The sequence below is a fragment of the Anopheles moucheti genome, chromosome 3 (assembly GCF_943734755.1).
Source record: "Anopheles moucheti chromosome 3, idAnoMoucSN_F20_07, whole genome shotgun sequence".
NCBI lineage: Eukaryota > Metazoa > Arthropoda > Insecta > Diptera > Culicidae > Anopheles > Anopheles moucheti.
This window is the reverse complement of record NC_069141.1, coordinates 71,332,215-71,345,039: the sequence shown is the minus strand read 5'-3', so window position 1 is coordinate 71,345,039 and position 12,825 is coordinate 71,332,215. Positions and strand designations below refer to the sequence as shown.

The window sequence follows — 12,825 nt, the reverse complement described above, 5'->3', positions numbered from 1 at the left end:
TTGTATTTCTTATTCATTCACTAATAAATACAGCATTCAGTAAGGTACACGATACCAATCAATGGTGGTCCCTGTTTTGGAACACGAAACCCACAACGTTTGCTGCCCTGGGGAAGCAAACATACATAGCCGAACTATTTATGTGATGTAATTTGGTCCACACGTCAGCGGCATCGTGTAAGCTGCGTTGTAAGTCGTTTCCTTCGAACTAAACTGGCGTTCCCATTCCATGTGGCACCGTGTTAACCTTGTTCCGGGGGTTCAGGCAAGGGCCGGTGAAGAAGAGAACCCTTTTGCCCTACAAAACGCCAAAAGAACCTTCCCGTGTTCTACTCCAGCCGCACAATCCCACGGATGATTGATAGATGTAAATATGCTGACACGTTGAAATGTTTATCGAAAATAGCTGATGATGCCGAACAACCCTCTTTCCACGCCGATCTCTCATCCGTCCTTCTCAAAGCCGTCTAATGTACTACCGAAAGGGCACGATTTATGCTCTTGCAGGTGCCGCCACGAAAGGCCACCCACAATGATCATGCGACGATAGTTGTAACTATTTCTGGGACTGTTTGTTCGGAAACCCACAGTGTCGGTACCTACCACTTTTTTCCAATCACATCTAACCTCCCACCCGCATTGGAGACTCCATTGATGCACCAACGCCTTGCCCTCGAGGTGTAGGATTTGCACCCACTTTAATAAACTTTGACCACCGTGTCTAATTGTCGACCGGATTGCCTGATTGTTTACTTTGCTGCGCGAGTGATGAGAGACCGATTCCATTGAAGGTACGTGTGCATGGTGGGGTAATTAAGTTTTAATCACGCGCGCGGTGGTTGATTGCAAAAATGCACCATAACAGCATTTGCGTCTGCCTAATCTCGGACCTAATCGTCTTCGTCACCGTCACCAAGAGTGACCGACTCGCTGTCGCTAATAATGTTACCGCACCCGGCGCCTTAATCCGTGCGCCGATCGTTGCTAATCGGGCGCGTGCACAAACCACCGAAGCCTCCTACATTCGATCGATCCAAGCGCACTGTGCGAGGGGGAATGGAATTGGGCGGACGGAGGGTGAGAGAGCGCTGAAACCGGGCATGGGTACTAATATACGCTACGAGCATGCATAATTACCGGTCGCGCGGGCAAACGCTTTGGAGTTCAATGTCAACGCCATTGCACGACGGTTTGCCACGGTCCGAGATTCCAAACATCCGCCGCTACGCTTCCGGACCCACACTATATAGCCACCGTCGTCGTCGGCATGTGTTACAAACGGCGTGACCGCGTGTGTGTGCCACGGTCACCGATATTTGCGCTTCTGCTACTTCTTTTGCTGCTTCTTGTCCCGGGCCATTGCTTCCTCGTCGGCGGGTACCAATCAGTACGGCGGTCCGATCGACCGCGGAAAGGGTGGAATTTTAATTGAAAGGACAATTTTAATTGCTGCTTTTCGGTACGTGCACATCGGGGCAATGAAACAAAGTCCTCCCGGGGTTTTTCGTTTGTCAGGAATCCCGCACAAATATAGGTCATTGTGCAAGAGAATCATGCCGCCCGTGCAATGATTTATGACGCTTTTCAGTCGCAAAGCATCAGCTTACGCTATGATTACGCGGGCGTACGATGATGGATGGATAAGTAGCTAGAATGGAACCTAGAACACTAGAACATACCGATCGATGAGTTTCATCGCTCTGGTTACTACCTTTGCCATTTCTTGAGGTCACGTAACCATGCACGAACCAAGTTCTAACCGCTTCCGGTGATGGAACGCCCAAAATCTCCACCGTTCTCGGACTGTGTTCTTAAAGGTCTTTAGAATGGCGCAAAATAAACATACTCTTGCGCTCACGCTTACAGCAGATTATTTATACGATTTACATGCCGTTCCGAGCCGGGAAAGGTCAGCCCCCTGGGACAGACTGGGCTGCGATATCGCGATGGTTCAATCGGCAATGAAATCCAGTATGTCATCACGGTGGTTAAGAACGGATGCTAGAATAACTGCGAAAATGTCATCCCGATCCTTCGGTTCTTTCGGTTCAATTGCATAAAATTTATGTTGCATGATGATCGATATCGTTGCGGTTTAGTATTGCTTCAGGGCTAGAAGGTACGAGATATCTTTATTTCTTGCTTTTAGTAATTACAGAGCATGAGTTTTAATTCATTTGACCAACTATGAATTACTCAACGCCCGCGAGTATACTATACAGACTCTTAACAATTATGGAGATAGCTTTCTGATAGGCTAGCTCTAAGAAACATGTTTAAATCAAACTATACTCGCTCTCCATTAGTTTAAGCTTATTTCTACAAAAAAAATCAAGTGAACACAATTGATTGAAAAGAAAAATCAGATTGACCCCATTTAAAATTGACCATGTGAAAATTACGCCCGTAAAGTTTCTCACTCTCTTATCTCGACGGAAACTTTCAAACGAGTCCGATTGCTCGCATCCTCAATCCGCACGATCGATCAGTACGATCGATTTGCAGGAGGCGCAATTTTACGACCAACAAAAAGCCCCGATCGGGGTCAATTTGCAGTTTGTGCGAGTAAATGGTGGTACTTTACACCGAATCGAAATGGATCGCATGCAGGAATCGATCCGCCGATCCGGTGATTTATGGATCGGCTTAAATCGATCATCATCGCACGATGAAGCGCCCATTTACTACTGGTCCCGTGGACGTGGTTGCGTGGAAGTTGATCGATTCATAATCGGAGTGCTGCGATCGATTGCATCTACTATTAATTAGCTATTAACGGCTTAAGATTGGTTGCAATTTAGCGATTTCAATCATGCGAACTTTAGCTCGCTTCTCGGTTGTTTTTGTTCCCGACGATGCAAACTCGGATTAAGGTGTTCTGGTGCTTATATTCTCAGCTTACCAAGGGGTCAAAAAGGTTCGAGAATGTTACGAGAATGGAAGTCATTTAGCAAATCATTTTAAATTAGCTATGAGTGAAAGAAAGTGCTCGGTAATTTGTGATTTGATTTGAAGCAATTTTCAATGCATGAAGAAATTTAAAAGTGGAGATCATCAGGGCGAGCGCGTTTAATCGATTATTCACCGTTTACAGCAGCACTTGATTTCTTAAGCGTCAATTTTACTAATCAAAATGTACAAATCTGAATGGTTTTAACCGTTACCCGATTATTTCAGGTTGGGTAATTATCCACCACCCAAATGAATACTATTGCAAAAGAGAGAAATGCTGCTATTTTAATTTCTTCGCATCGATCTTCATCATTGTGCACGGCTTTGTTTACTTACCCTGCGTCATTGACAGCTACATTAATCGACAAACAATCTTTCGTAGAAACGGTACGAAAAAGAAGTGCAAACAACAAACCAGAGATAAATCATCTTCCTATCAACTAGCGCGAAAGAAAAACAGTCACATTGTGTACACATTTCACCTTCAGTCGGGACAAACCGCAAATGGATGGAAGCTTTTGAAGCTAAGTGAACAAGCGCCTCGTATCCACCGCGTGCCAAACCGCGCATGGGAAAAACAACGTTTGCTGAAATGACTTAATTAGCGCCCTCGAGCGGGATGATGGCACAAGCTCGGAAGCCGGTTGGAACCGGAAAACAGCATGCAAAAGCGGTGCGTGAATTCGTGAGCGAAGCGAAGATCCCTCATCAAACTGGACCGGTCGCGGTCGAGCACGGCGCATCTTGCGCGCGTCGGCCGAGGGACGGCTCATTGTTTCGTTGTCGCCCCACTGTCACCGGTGAGAGACGTGGATGGGCAATCACAATTTTGCACGGTGAAGTTCTAGGTCAAGCGATACCTAATCGCCAGCTTAAGGACACCTGTCCGCGCGAACAAGGGGCACTTTAGCGATGTTACGGACGGGCAGGCACCCGGGCACATCGTTCGTTCTCTGGTGGCACTGGCAAAACTGGATCCAATTTCAAGGGCATACGTCACCGAAGGGAATCGGTTCGTGATCTGATGTGTGACTTCGGATGCATCTACTACACCCACACGGGATGACCCACTAATGAATGGGAAGGAAGTGATGTGAAACTGCCAAAGGGTAGCATTATGGAACCGAAGATGGTTGTGAATCATCTTTATCGAACGAGCTATGTAATCGAACGCCGTATAATGACAACATTGTCACAGCGGGTTAAGTGTGTTTCATCCCATTTAATAAGGTATGTTACTATTATTCTATTGTTTTCTTCACTGTTCTTTTCATCTTTGTTTAAAGTTTATATTACAACAATGACCCTAATCATTTTAGGGTTGTGTGTTTTATTCCTTGAATATCATTCATCTTTATGTGCATCTGTGGAGAATTCGATTGAATACTGAAGAACGAGTCGAGAAGATTGATGATCACCTTCAGCAGATCGGAAATTAAGTGAGTACAAAAAAAAATCTCAATCCAAATTGCGCAAATGCAAAATAACGCACATTAATCATAATTGCTACTCGTTTTCCCACCTCATAACCTGCGATGCAATTTTATTACTTTAGTACGGTTTGGTACACTGCTAATCTGACTCACGACAGTGGGAATCCGATCGGTTGTGTCAGAACCGCGTAAAGGGCCCAACGCCGGAGCCAACAACCTCGCGGATTGGGTCCCGTTTATACCTATCGAAGGCTATGACGTAGAAATTCTAGGGCTGCCTGATTCACGTTCACGTTCTAAGCTTTTCGCCAGCACCGTGGAAGCCCTCAGTGTTGGCCACGCTGTGCACGAAGTATTACGTGCAATCAGCGCACTTGTTCAGTAGCACAAGAGACACCGTCGTCATCGACATTTGTCGTGGGTTTAATGTTGGAATAATCGTGCCTGCATTCTGCTGCCAACCCGGCAACCCATGCCTTCATCCAGTTCAATGGCATCGAGGACTTGAGCTATCGAGCGTGCGTGTATGTATGTGTGTGTGTGTTTGCCTTTGTTTGTCGGATTTTTGTCACCTTCGTCATAGGCAAATGTTTTTATTACCGCGTGCTGCAGCTAAACCATTACGTCGTACCAAGTGCAAAAGCGATAATCGTTATACTATCGTGAGGTACTTGCGCTATTTGGGCGTGTGAAGGCTGTCGACAAATGTTGATTCACGTTGTCAAGGGTTGTTAAGCTGATTGTTATGAGTGTTTTATCATACGATTGGATAAAACATACCACTGAAACTAATGCACGAGCTGGCTACATCCAAAATGGTATGCCTCCGACTCGTGTCTTCAACGCTACAAGAATTTGAATTGATGTTCTTTGTATATACGCTCGTTGCTTGTTGTGCTTCCACAGAAGCCCACAAATGACCTTAAAGAATAAAACTGATGTGGTCGAGCTGTAGCCAATCGTGCTCTGCTGCGGCACTCAGATCGTATTGAGGTTGTGAGAAAAATTATTCATTTCGATTAATTTTCCACCGGCAATTGGATTCGATTAATTGAAATCTCATCCATTTTGTTATTCGCTCATGCCACGAGAGGCTTGCCTGCATTTCCGTCCATTCGTATGTCCGCAGGAGGACAGAAAATGACAGACCGTTAATCATAACCCAAGCCCTGCGCCTTGGCGAAGAACATCCCCTGAACGAAAACGATGCATGTGAATTTATTCCGGTCGGAGTCGGACTAATAATACTATTTTCCAATCATGCTTACGATTGCATACTTTTCATTTCCTTGCCTTGGGTGCTGGTTGAAATCGAGGTTGACAACTTGTCTTCAATCTGGCTAACCCGCACCATCCGTCGCTGCGGCGACAGTTTATGACAGCAGATCATTAACGTTGGTGGCTTAGATCGATTAATTACCCTTGTGCCCATTCTGCACCGACCCTATTCCCATACGGTCGACCTTGTTCCTACTGGTTCTAGATTCCAGATAGAATTCGAGAAAAATTCTTCCCACAAATCCATCCACGCTCGGATTGGACTTTAATTGGCTAATGAGAAGTGTTTACGATTACGGTCAGCATCTGCACAGCATACGCTTCACCTATATGCGATTTATGATCGTCTTTGAAATGTGACGCTTTGCCGACATGATCGGCGTGCTGTTTGCCCACACCGGGCTATAAAACCCTCCCGACGTATGCGCTCGTGAGGTCATTGTTTCTATGGTGTCATAATTTGCAGTGCTTTCAAAACATCTTTACGGACATCGTTCGCGTTTAGTTTATCGGAAGTCGGTACATTTTTAGGTTAGCGCAACAATTTCTTCTTTTCCGTGGTCTTAGTTAGGGAGTTGAATAAATTCTACCCACAAACCTATTTTTTTGTTCGCTTGAAACCTTAATTCAAACAATGATTGACATCAGGTGATATAAAGCAAAACGTAGGGTTTCCATTACTGGCTTTTGGGGCGCTGTACGCTGGCTCGTGCGGTTGAAGTTTCCATTTTGCCTATCTTCCGGTCACGATCACCTTTCACTGGTGTGCCCTAAAAGATTGGCAAGCACATTTCATAAGCCTGCATGGCTCGTTAATCATTTTTCCTCCCACCCACGCTGGAGCACATTCCAACTGAAGCTGCCCGAATGGAGCACAACAAATAAAACACACAAAATCGGGATTAAAAGTGCAAATTTCACCAGACGTTGATAAATGAAGTTTCAGCTGTTTGGTCCGATGGAGGCATACGTTTGAGTTTGAACTCGGTTTTTGTCGGTAAGTCGGCAAATATTTGAAGATTTTTTATATTGGCAAGGCTCGCACTGGATAATAATTTCAGTACAACACCTTATTAAGGAGTTATTTAATGTTATGCAAAATGTTTGTTTTCGGTTTAAATTTACAGAAATGGAGGTGTGAAGATAGATACATTTGATCATACATTTTCCCATACCCTTAACCTTCGCTCGGTAGCATCCTCCACGTAACAAGACAGGGTCATCGTCTGTAGTACTACCGATGCCCTGTTCGCGAACAAAGCAAACACGCGCTAACGAGAAGAAATGGAAGAAACCGGAACTGAAGACACAAACACAATGGCCGTAGATTTGCAAGGTGGCGAAAAGTGTGGAAAATTGGAAACCATAAACGTAGCAAAGAAAACGAGACACAATCCAATCATCGGTCCATCTACGACTTCCTTCAGTTGGAGTCTTGTTATAATTATGACTACCTTTAACACCATCGGACGATGCGTTGGGACCTGTGCTAATAAACTAGCCACATCACAACGATATTAACGCTTCTCGCATGCCGTTAATCCAATGCCATCCAAGGTACGGCACAAGCGCCACCGTACCCACTGACCTAGTGAAGGAGAAGAACTCGTAGATTTTATCCGACCCAACCAACACCAACACCACTCACCCACATTGTCGGCATGACAGTGCGCCATTTAGTGTCCGCATCGGGGGCGCATTTGCATCGGCGTACCGGTGATTAAATGTGGCGATTTCAATTAAACAACGATACAGCCTGCCCGGCACACTTCCTCGTAACGTCTTCCGAGACGGCCGGTTGCTCCGGTTGAAGGGTACCCGAGGAATAATTAATAAACGACGTACCGCGAACAAGAGGTACCGGCGGGCCGCCCCTGTCCGGTTACGGTCTAATTTGCATGAAAGATGGAAGGATGCAGCCGCTGGTGGTATGACCGGAGGCCCCATTGGTGAGGGAAGCAAATGAAAAGGAGGGTCTCTTCCGAATGTTTAAAAATAGAAGGAAACACAAAAACGAACAAATGTTTATTGTGTTGCTTCGAAAGAGATGCGAATGCAAAACGTAAACCATTAGCCAGTGTTGGTCTTCTGTTCGATGCAAATCAACTGGAATAGGACAATTTTCACTGCAATCTTTGTTAAGCTGTTATGCGGGCCAGTTAAAGTCGGATTTCCACTTCCGAACGCAAGTGCCTCGCAAGCAGTGGAAGGACAGTGTGTGTTCGGCCCACTAATTAACTCATCAACACGTGAAAAAGACCGGAAAATAATACGTTTATGCGAAGCTTCACGCTGCTTTTCATGCCGGCACTATGATTAACTCCCTTTTATAGAAGTTATTGAAGCTGCAGTGACAAAGAGTTGAGGCGCTTAATGAAGCTAATTCAAGGCGTAAAAAATGGTTCACTTAAGTGTGAAAAACGTTTGTAAAACAAAAACACCTGAGATGCTAATCCTACAGAGACTAGATTCGGCATATTCCCGCACGGTCGTTGTCAGATGTCTTAATGGGGCAATTGGTGGTGGTCAACATTACGCGACAACCGCTTTTGTTGCACCATCCCAGCACGATGTTGTCGCATTATTTTATGTAACGTCTTCAGCAACCTTGAAATTTGCGCTAATATGCTGATTACCGCTCTATGTCACCAACGGAGAGACGCTGGAAACTCTCAAAATAGTGGACAACATGTAAGAGGGCACGTACCTATGGCTAGAGTAAACAGAAGTATTGCATCTTTGCACGCGTTGCGATAGGATTGTGTAGGACCCGTATGTATTGGGAAAGTCCACTCACAGTGTTCCTCCATCTTCACGTTAGACGATGACGAAATGGTCGAAAGTTTTGCACATTGTGAAGGCCATTTGTGGACACCTTCCTTTTGTACACAATAGTGACATTGACCACGCGTCGGTTAACGTCCTCACGGGTTGGGTTTCTCGGTGATTTAGAAGGAAATGTAAACAAGTGTACAAAAATCGGAGACTTCCTTTGCTTTTCGAGTACTACGTGTCTGGAATCACTTTACAATCAGCTTGCAGTACATACCAACCCCTGATGTACCGTCATCAACATACCATTCTCGATCGTTCGATTGAACTAATGTACACCCTCACACTGTAATCTAAATCCAACTTGAACTTGACCACGGCTCGCCCGTACAGTGGACTGAAATGTCTAACGATTTCCTTCGACATTTGCGAAACATAAAATTGCACTGCGATGTGTGGAGGTTTTCCGCGTTCATCATAGTAAGCGTTGTTTGCTGGTCATTATTGGAATGACAAAGATACAACTTCAGTCCTCATCGGTGCTACTAATCAGATATGCATCTAAGGTCAAGATCATTTGGATGGCGGATGACTTAACTGCAATCGTTTTAACAATTCCATAATTTGGTCCAAATCAATCAGAAGCAACCACGTATTTATCTGGCAAAAGACTTCGTACATTATTTATGACTTCATGAAGAATATGGTTTTTAGTTTAATTTAATTTAAGATCAATTTGTTTTAATTTCGCATCGTAAAGCAACACAATCGTAAGTCGTTACACCAATTGCTCGCATACTAATCTGAGATACTACCAAGATACCTTTATATAAATAACTCTTTTTATTCTCTTTCCCTTTCATTCATTGCTCAGTTGGGATAAAATTTGTAATTATCTGTTTTAAAACAATCTCCAACCTCACTTAAAAACAATCCACGTTCTATAACGTGCCCTGGCTTTTCAAGAAGTTAGCTAAGTTATGACTAAGTTGAATTAAGTAACGATTTCTATTCGAAATCAATTGGTAGAAGGCACGCCCGCATGCTTTTCGTCAGGTTTACAGCCATATTATCATCCATTTCTGCTAAACTCTCTGCCGATTCGGATGATATCTCAACAGCGTCCGCTTCCACACTCTCATTCATGACCTCCTGCGTTGTTTCGTCAGCTATGTTGTATTCCTCATGATACTCAAGCAGATTGCTGTCGGCATCTGTCCAGATATCGACGTTTTCATACAGCTCACGCAAATCGTTAAACTGCTGGGTTACGGGTACCTCAACTTCATTTGCACCAGGTTCTTGGGCAATGTAAACAACGTCATTAACCTGCGATACCTCGTTCTCTTCGAACACTTCTACTTCCTCCAGTACATCAGTGGCATTCACAGATTCTTCTGCAAGAAAATAGAACAAAATTGTTTTATTTTTCAGGACCAAGCGTGAAGATGAAGCTATATTACTAACTTACCGTCAGTTGTGAACCTGGGTAGTAGGTCGCCAAGACATTGCCTCAAGTCGTCTACAGACACCGGACCGTAGTTACCTCCGATTTCTTGCGTTTGAAAATAATCGGGCATGTCCATCTCTGGGTAGTCTACAAACTGTTGGGGTATTTCTATGGAGGCACTTTCTCGTCCGCACATTGGTTCCCATAACTTCGATTGCAAGTTCGTCACCATGAACATTACTTGCATCCTGAGCTCGGCAAATTCCGCAATGTTTTCTCTTACCATAAATTGCATCATGGATGGTAACGTGCAGCTTCCTTTTTGTGCAGTTTTATCTTGCACTCTCACCCCAGGAAACGATATCCATGCGTCAAACATTTCGGAATTGCTGCCAATAAACTGCGGATGCACAAAGAGCATACATTCTGGCGTGATTCCTCTACGTTCTGACTCCTCCAACACTTGCGGAATACATCTATCGAAGCCGTGTTTGTACATCAGCCAGATAAATTTCTCGGGAGTTTCGCAAATGAAGATGTTGCCTGTGCTCGCGCAGAATATATGCATCAGCTCCAATATGTTGGCGATCAGAACAGTTCGATCGCGGTTCCACCTTAAATAGTTAACCGACGGGTCGTTTGTAGCGATCCAAAGTTTCAGTACGAAGCGAAACGTTTTTAATTCCTCTTCAGGTATATCACTCAACACAAGAGTCATCTTTACACCTGCTTACGATTTGCGATAACTCGTACGAAAGCTGAACTGGAACTAAGCGCATTGGTTCATAATGACATGAAGTCCAGCATTTTTCGGCTTTCCCCTCCGTTACTATGGAAACGCGGAAGGGCGCTGGTTGCTGCGTTGACATTACCGCCAAATGGGTGCTAAATTTTCCCTCCCAATTGTGACACCTGCTAAGCGCATCATATCAATGGGGTACATCGTGAAACGTTTAATGGCGCCAACCTGTGTACGGGATTCGATGATGCATTCCAATCAAAATTCCAATAGTCGTTCTTTGTGGAAAAAATAAATGCGTTAGTTTATTTCATTAAATAGTACACCAACAAAGCAATTAGCAAAACGATCACCGTTACCAATCCACCGACTACCGGAAGATTTAGCTTCCCTTCGAAATCATCTTCCTTGTTTGCAGGCTGCTGCCATACCGCTTCCTCGGTAGGCCGTTCGTCCTCCTTTACAACAGGCACTAACTCGACCTTACTGTTCAGGTCTCTCGCGGTAACACCGATGTCTAGAATTTCTCTTATCCGTCCTAATGGCGTTTCGACGCTCTCCTCCGGAAACAGATAGTCACTGAACTGTACCGGGAAGCCACCCTGGCTGCGCACCGGAAAATAGACGCGACGAGGCAGCTCGTTCAACGTTATCTTGTCCTGCGTTGTGTCTTCGGTCTGAACCAATGAATCACAGTGAATTTGAATGCGCGACATAAGCGAACGCACGATATCAGCGACAATGAAACGTTCCGCTTCGCTGAAAGTGCACCGCGAGTGGATAAATATCTGCGAGCTAACAATCCCGTCAAATTTCAACGTGCCCTCGAAATGCTCTATCTTCGCATCGCTGGCGGTTAGTTCTGTGGACTGAAATTAGAACGGAAATCTGGTGTAAATCATAACTGTCGTATCAAACGGGGTTAACATTCGAGCTTACCGTTGGTAGATACACATTTGCGAGAAATTTGTCCTGATTCTTCATGGTCAGCACACCCTCCACGGTATCGGCGCCAAGCTTTGGGGCTCCGTCGAAAAGAATTTTTGCATCCATGAGCTGTTCTTTTAACTTCCTGGCACATTCCGTCAGGCTTGCTTCGGTGTCGTGCATTTCTTGGACACTGTTTTGCTTCAACGGATACACGTCGTCCGTCTCGAAGAACACATTCAGTTTGTGCCAGGTTGTAAGACGCTCGGCAAACTTCCATTCGCACGGAAGTACGGTAGGATTTTCTGCCGCCAACGAAATCGCTTTACATATCTGGGTTTTACTGCTGGACGAGTAGTAAAGCACAAGCTTCTCACTTTTCTCTGACTCTTCGCACGTGCCCATGAGCAGCGGATTCGCATCGAACGTGGCCTTCATGCTCATTAGTATGAATTTAACGGATGCCAGCAGCGTTTGCTCTTGGAATACATTTTTCGGGTGAATGACAAAGATACCCATCACGTACATTCCACCCGGAAGCATTCGAGTTGCGTCCAGCGCCTGCTGGGATGCAACGGTTGCGTTCAGCTTTTGTGATTCATCGCTTTCCTCTTCATCTTGGCCCGTGATGCGAGTAGCGTGAACAATGTAATCCTTTCCTCCAGCAGATGGTTGTCCTATCAGCAGACCCATGCACACTCCAGCCTTACGGCTCAGCTGTCGCAAATAATCCTCCACGAAAGATTCGCATAACACCGAACGGCCCATGTTGGTCGGTGGAAGCTTCACGCAAAACTAATTGGATCAGTGAGGGAGAATTTCGTATTGCTACATAGATTCGTAGCGTTTTCTAGATCAAACATCTGCTATGGTTGCTATCCTTTCGTCACCAATTTCAATTGATTTCCCGGCAAATGACGTGTCGTGTTTCGTGCTTGTGACGTGTCGTGAATTTCGACTTTCTAGTCGAAGCGATGCTTCCGTGTGTTGTTCAAAGGCATAACCAATTGCGCACTGAGATCATGATAATTCTATAATGAACGAATACACCTGTTACAGTCAGGAGAGAGATCTACATTTTATCTGAAAGAAATTAGCGAAACACTTACCAAAGCTATCTTCATTCATTTGTAAACAATGTTTGACAGAGTTTGATCGTGGACAATCATTGACAAATGATGCATAGTGTGGTTCTACTTTTGTCCGCTACTATCTAAAGCGGCGCTAGCGCTAGCAAAGAGAAGCGAGATTTAATTTTTGAAATGATATCGTAA

At 44.8% G+C, this 12,825-nt stretch overlaps 2 protein-coding genes across 2 annotated transcripts; both read right to left on the bottom strand.

The window, feature by feature from the left end:
* Positions 1-9,443: 9,443 nt before the first annotated feature.
* On the bottom strand, positions 9,444-10,603 carry LOC128302978 (uncharacterized). Its single transcript, XM_053039828.1, has 2 exons — positions 9,907-10,603; positions 9,444-9,832 (listed from the first exon to the last, which is right to left on the bottom strand). The coding sequence occupies exons 1-2, from the start codon at positions 10,601-10,603 to the stop codon at positions 9,444-9,446; spliced, it is 1,086 nt and encodes a 361-aa protein (XP_052895788.1).
* Positions 10,604-10,915: 312 nt separating this feature from the next.
* On the bottom strand, positions 10,916-12,709 carry LOC128303366 (protein odr-4 homolog). The gene is made up of 3 exons (XM_053040299.1): positions 12,661-12,709; positions 11,564-12,582; positions 10,916-11,493 (listed from the first exon to the last, which is right to left on the bottom strand). The coding sequence occupies exons 2-3, from the start codon at positions 12,317-12,319 to the stop codon at positions 10,930-10,932; spliced, it is 1,320 nt and encodes a 439-aa protein (XP_052896259.1). The 5' UTR covers positions 12,320-12,582; positions 12,661-12,709; the 3' UTR covers positions 10,916-10,929.
* Between the last annotated feature and the right edge of the window lie 116 nt (positions 12,710-12,825).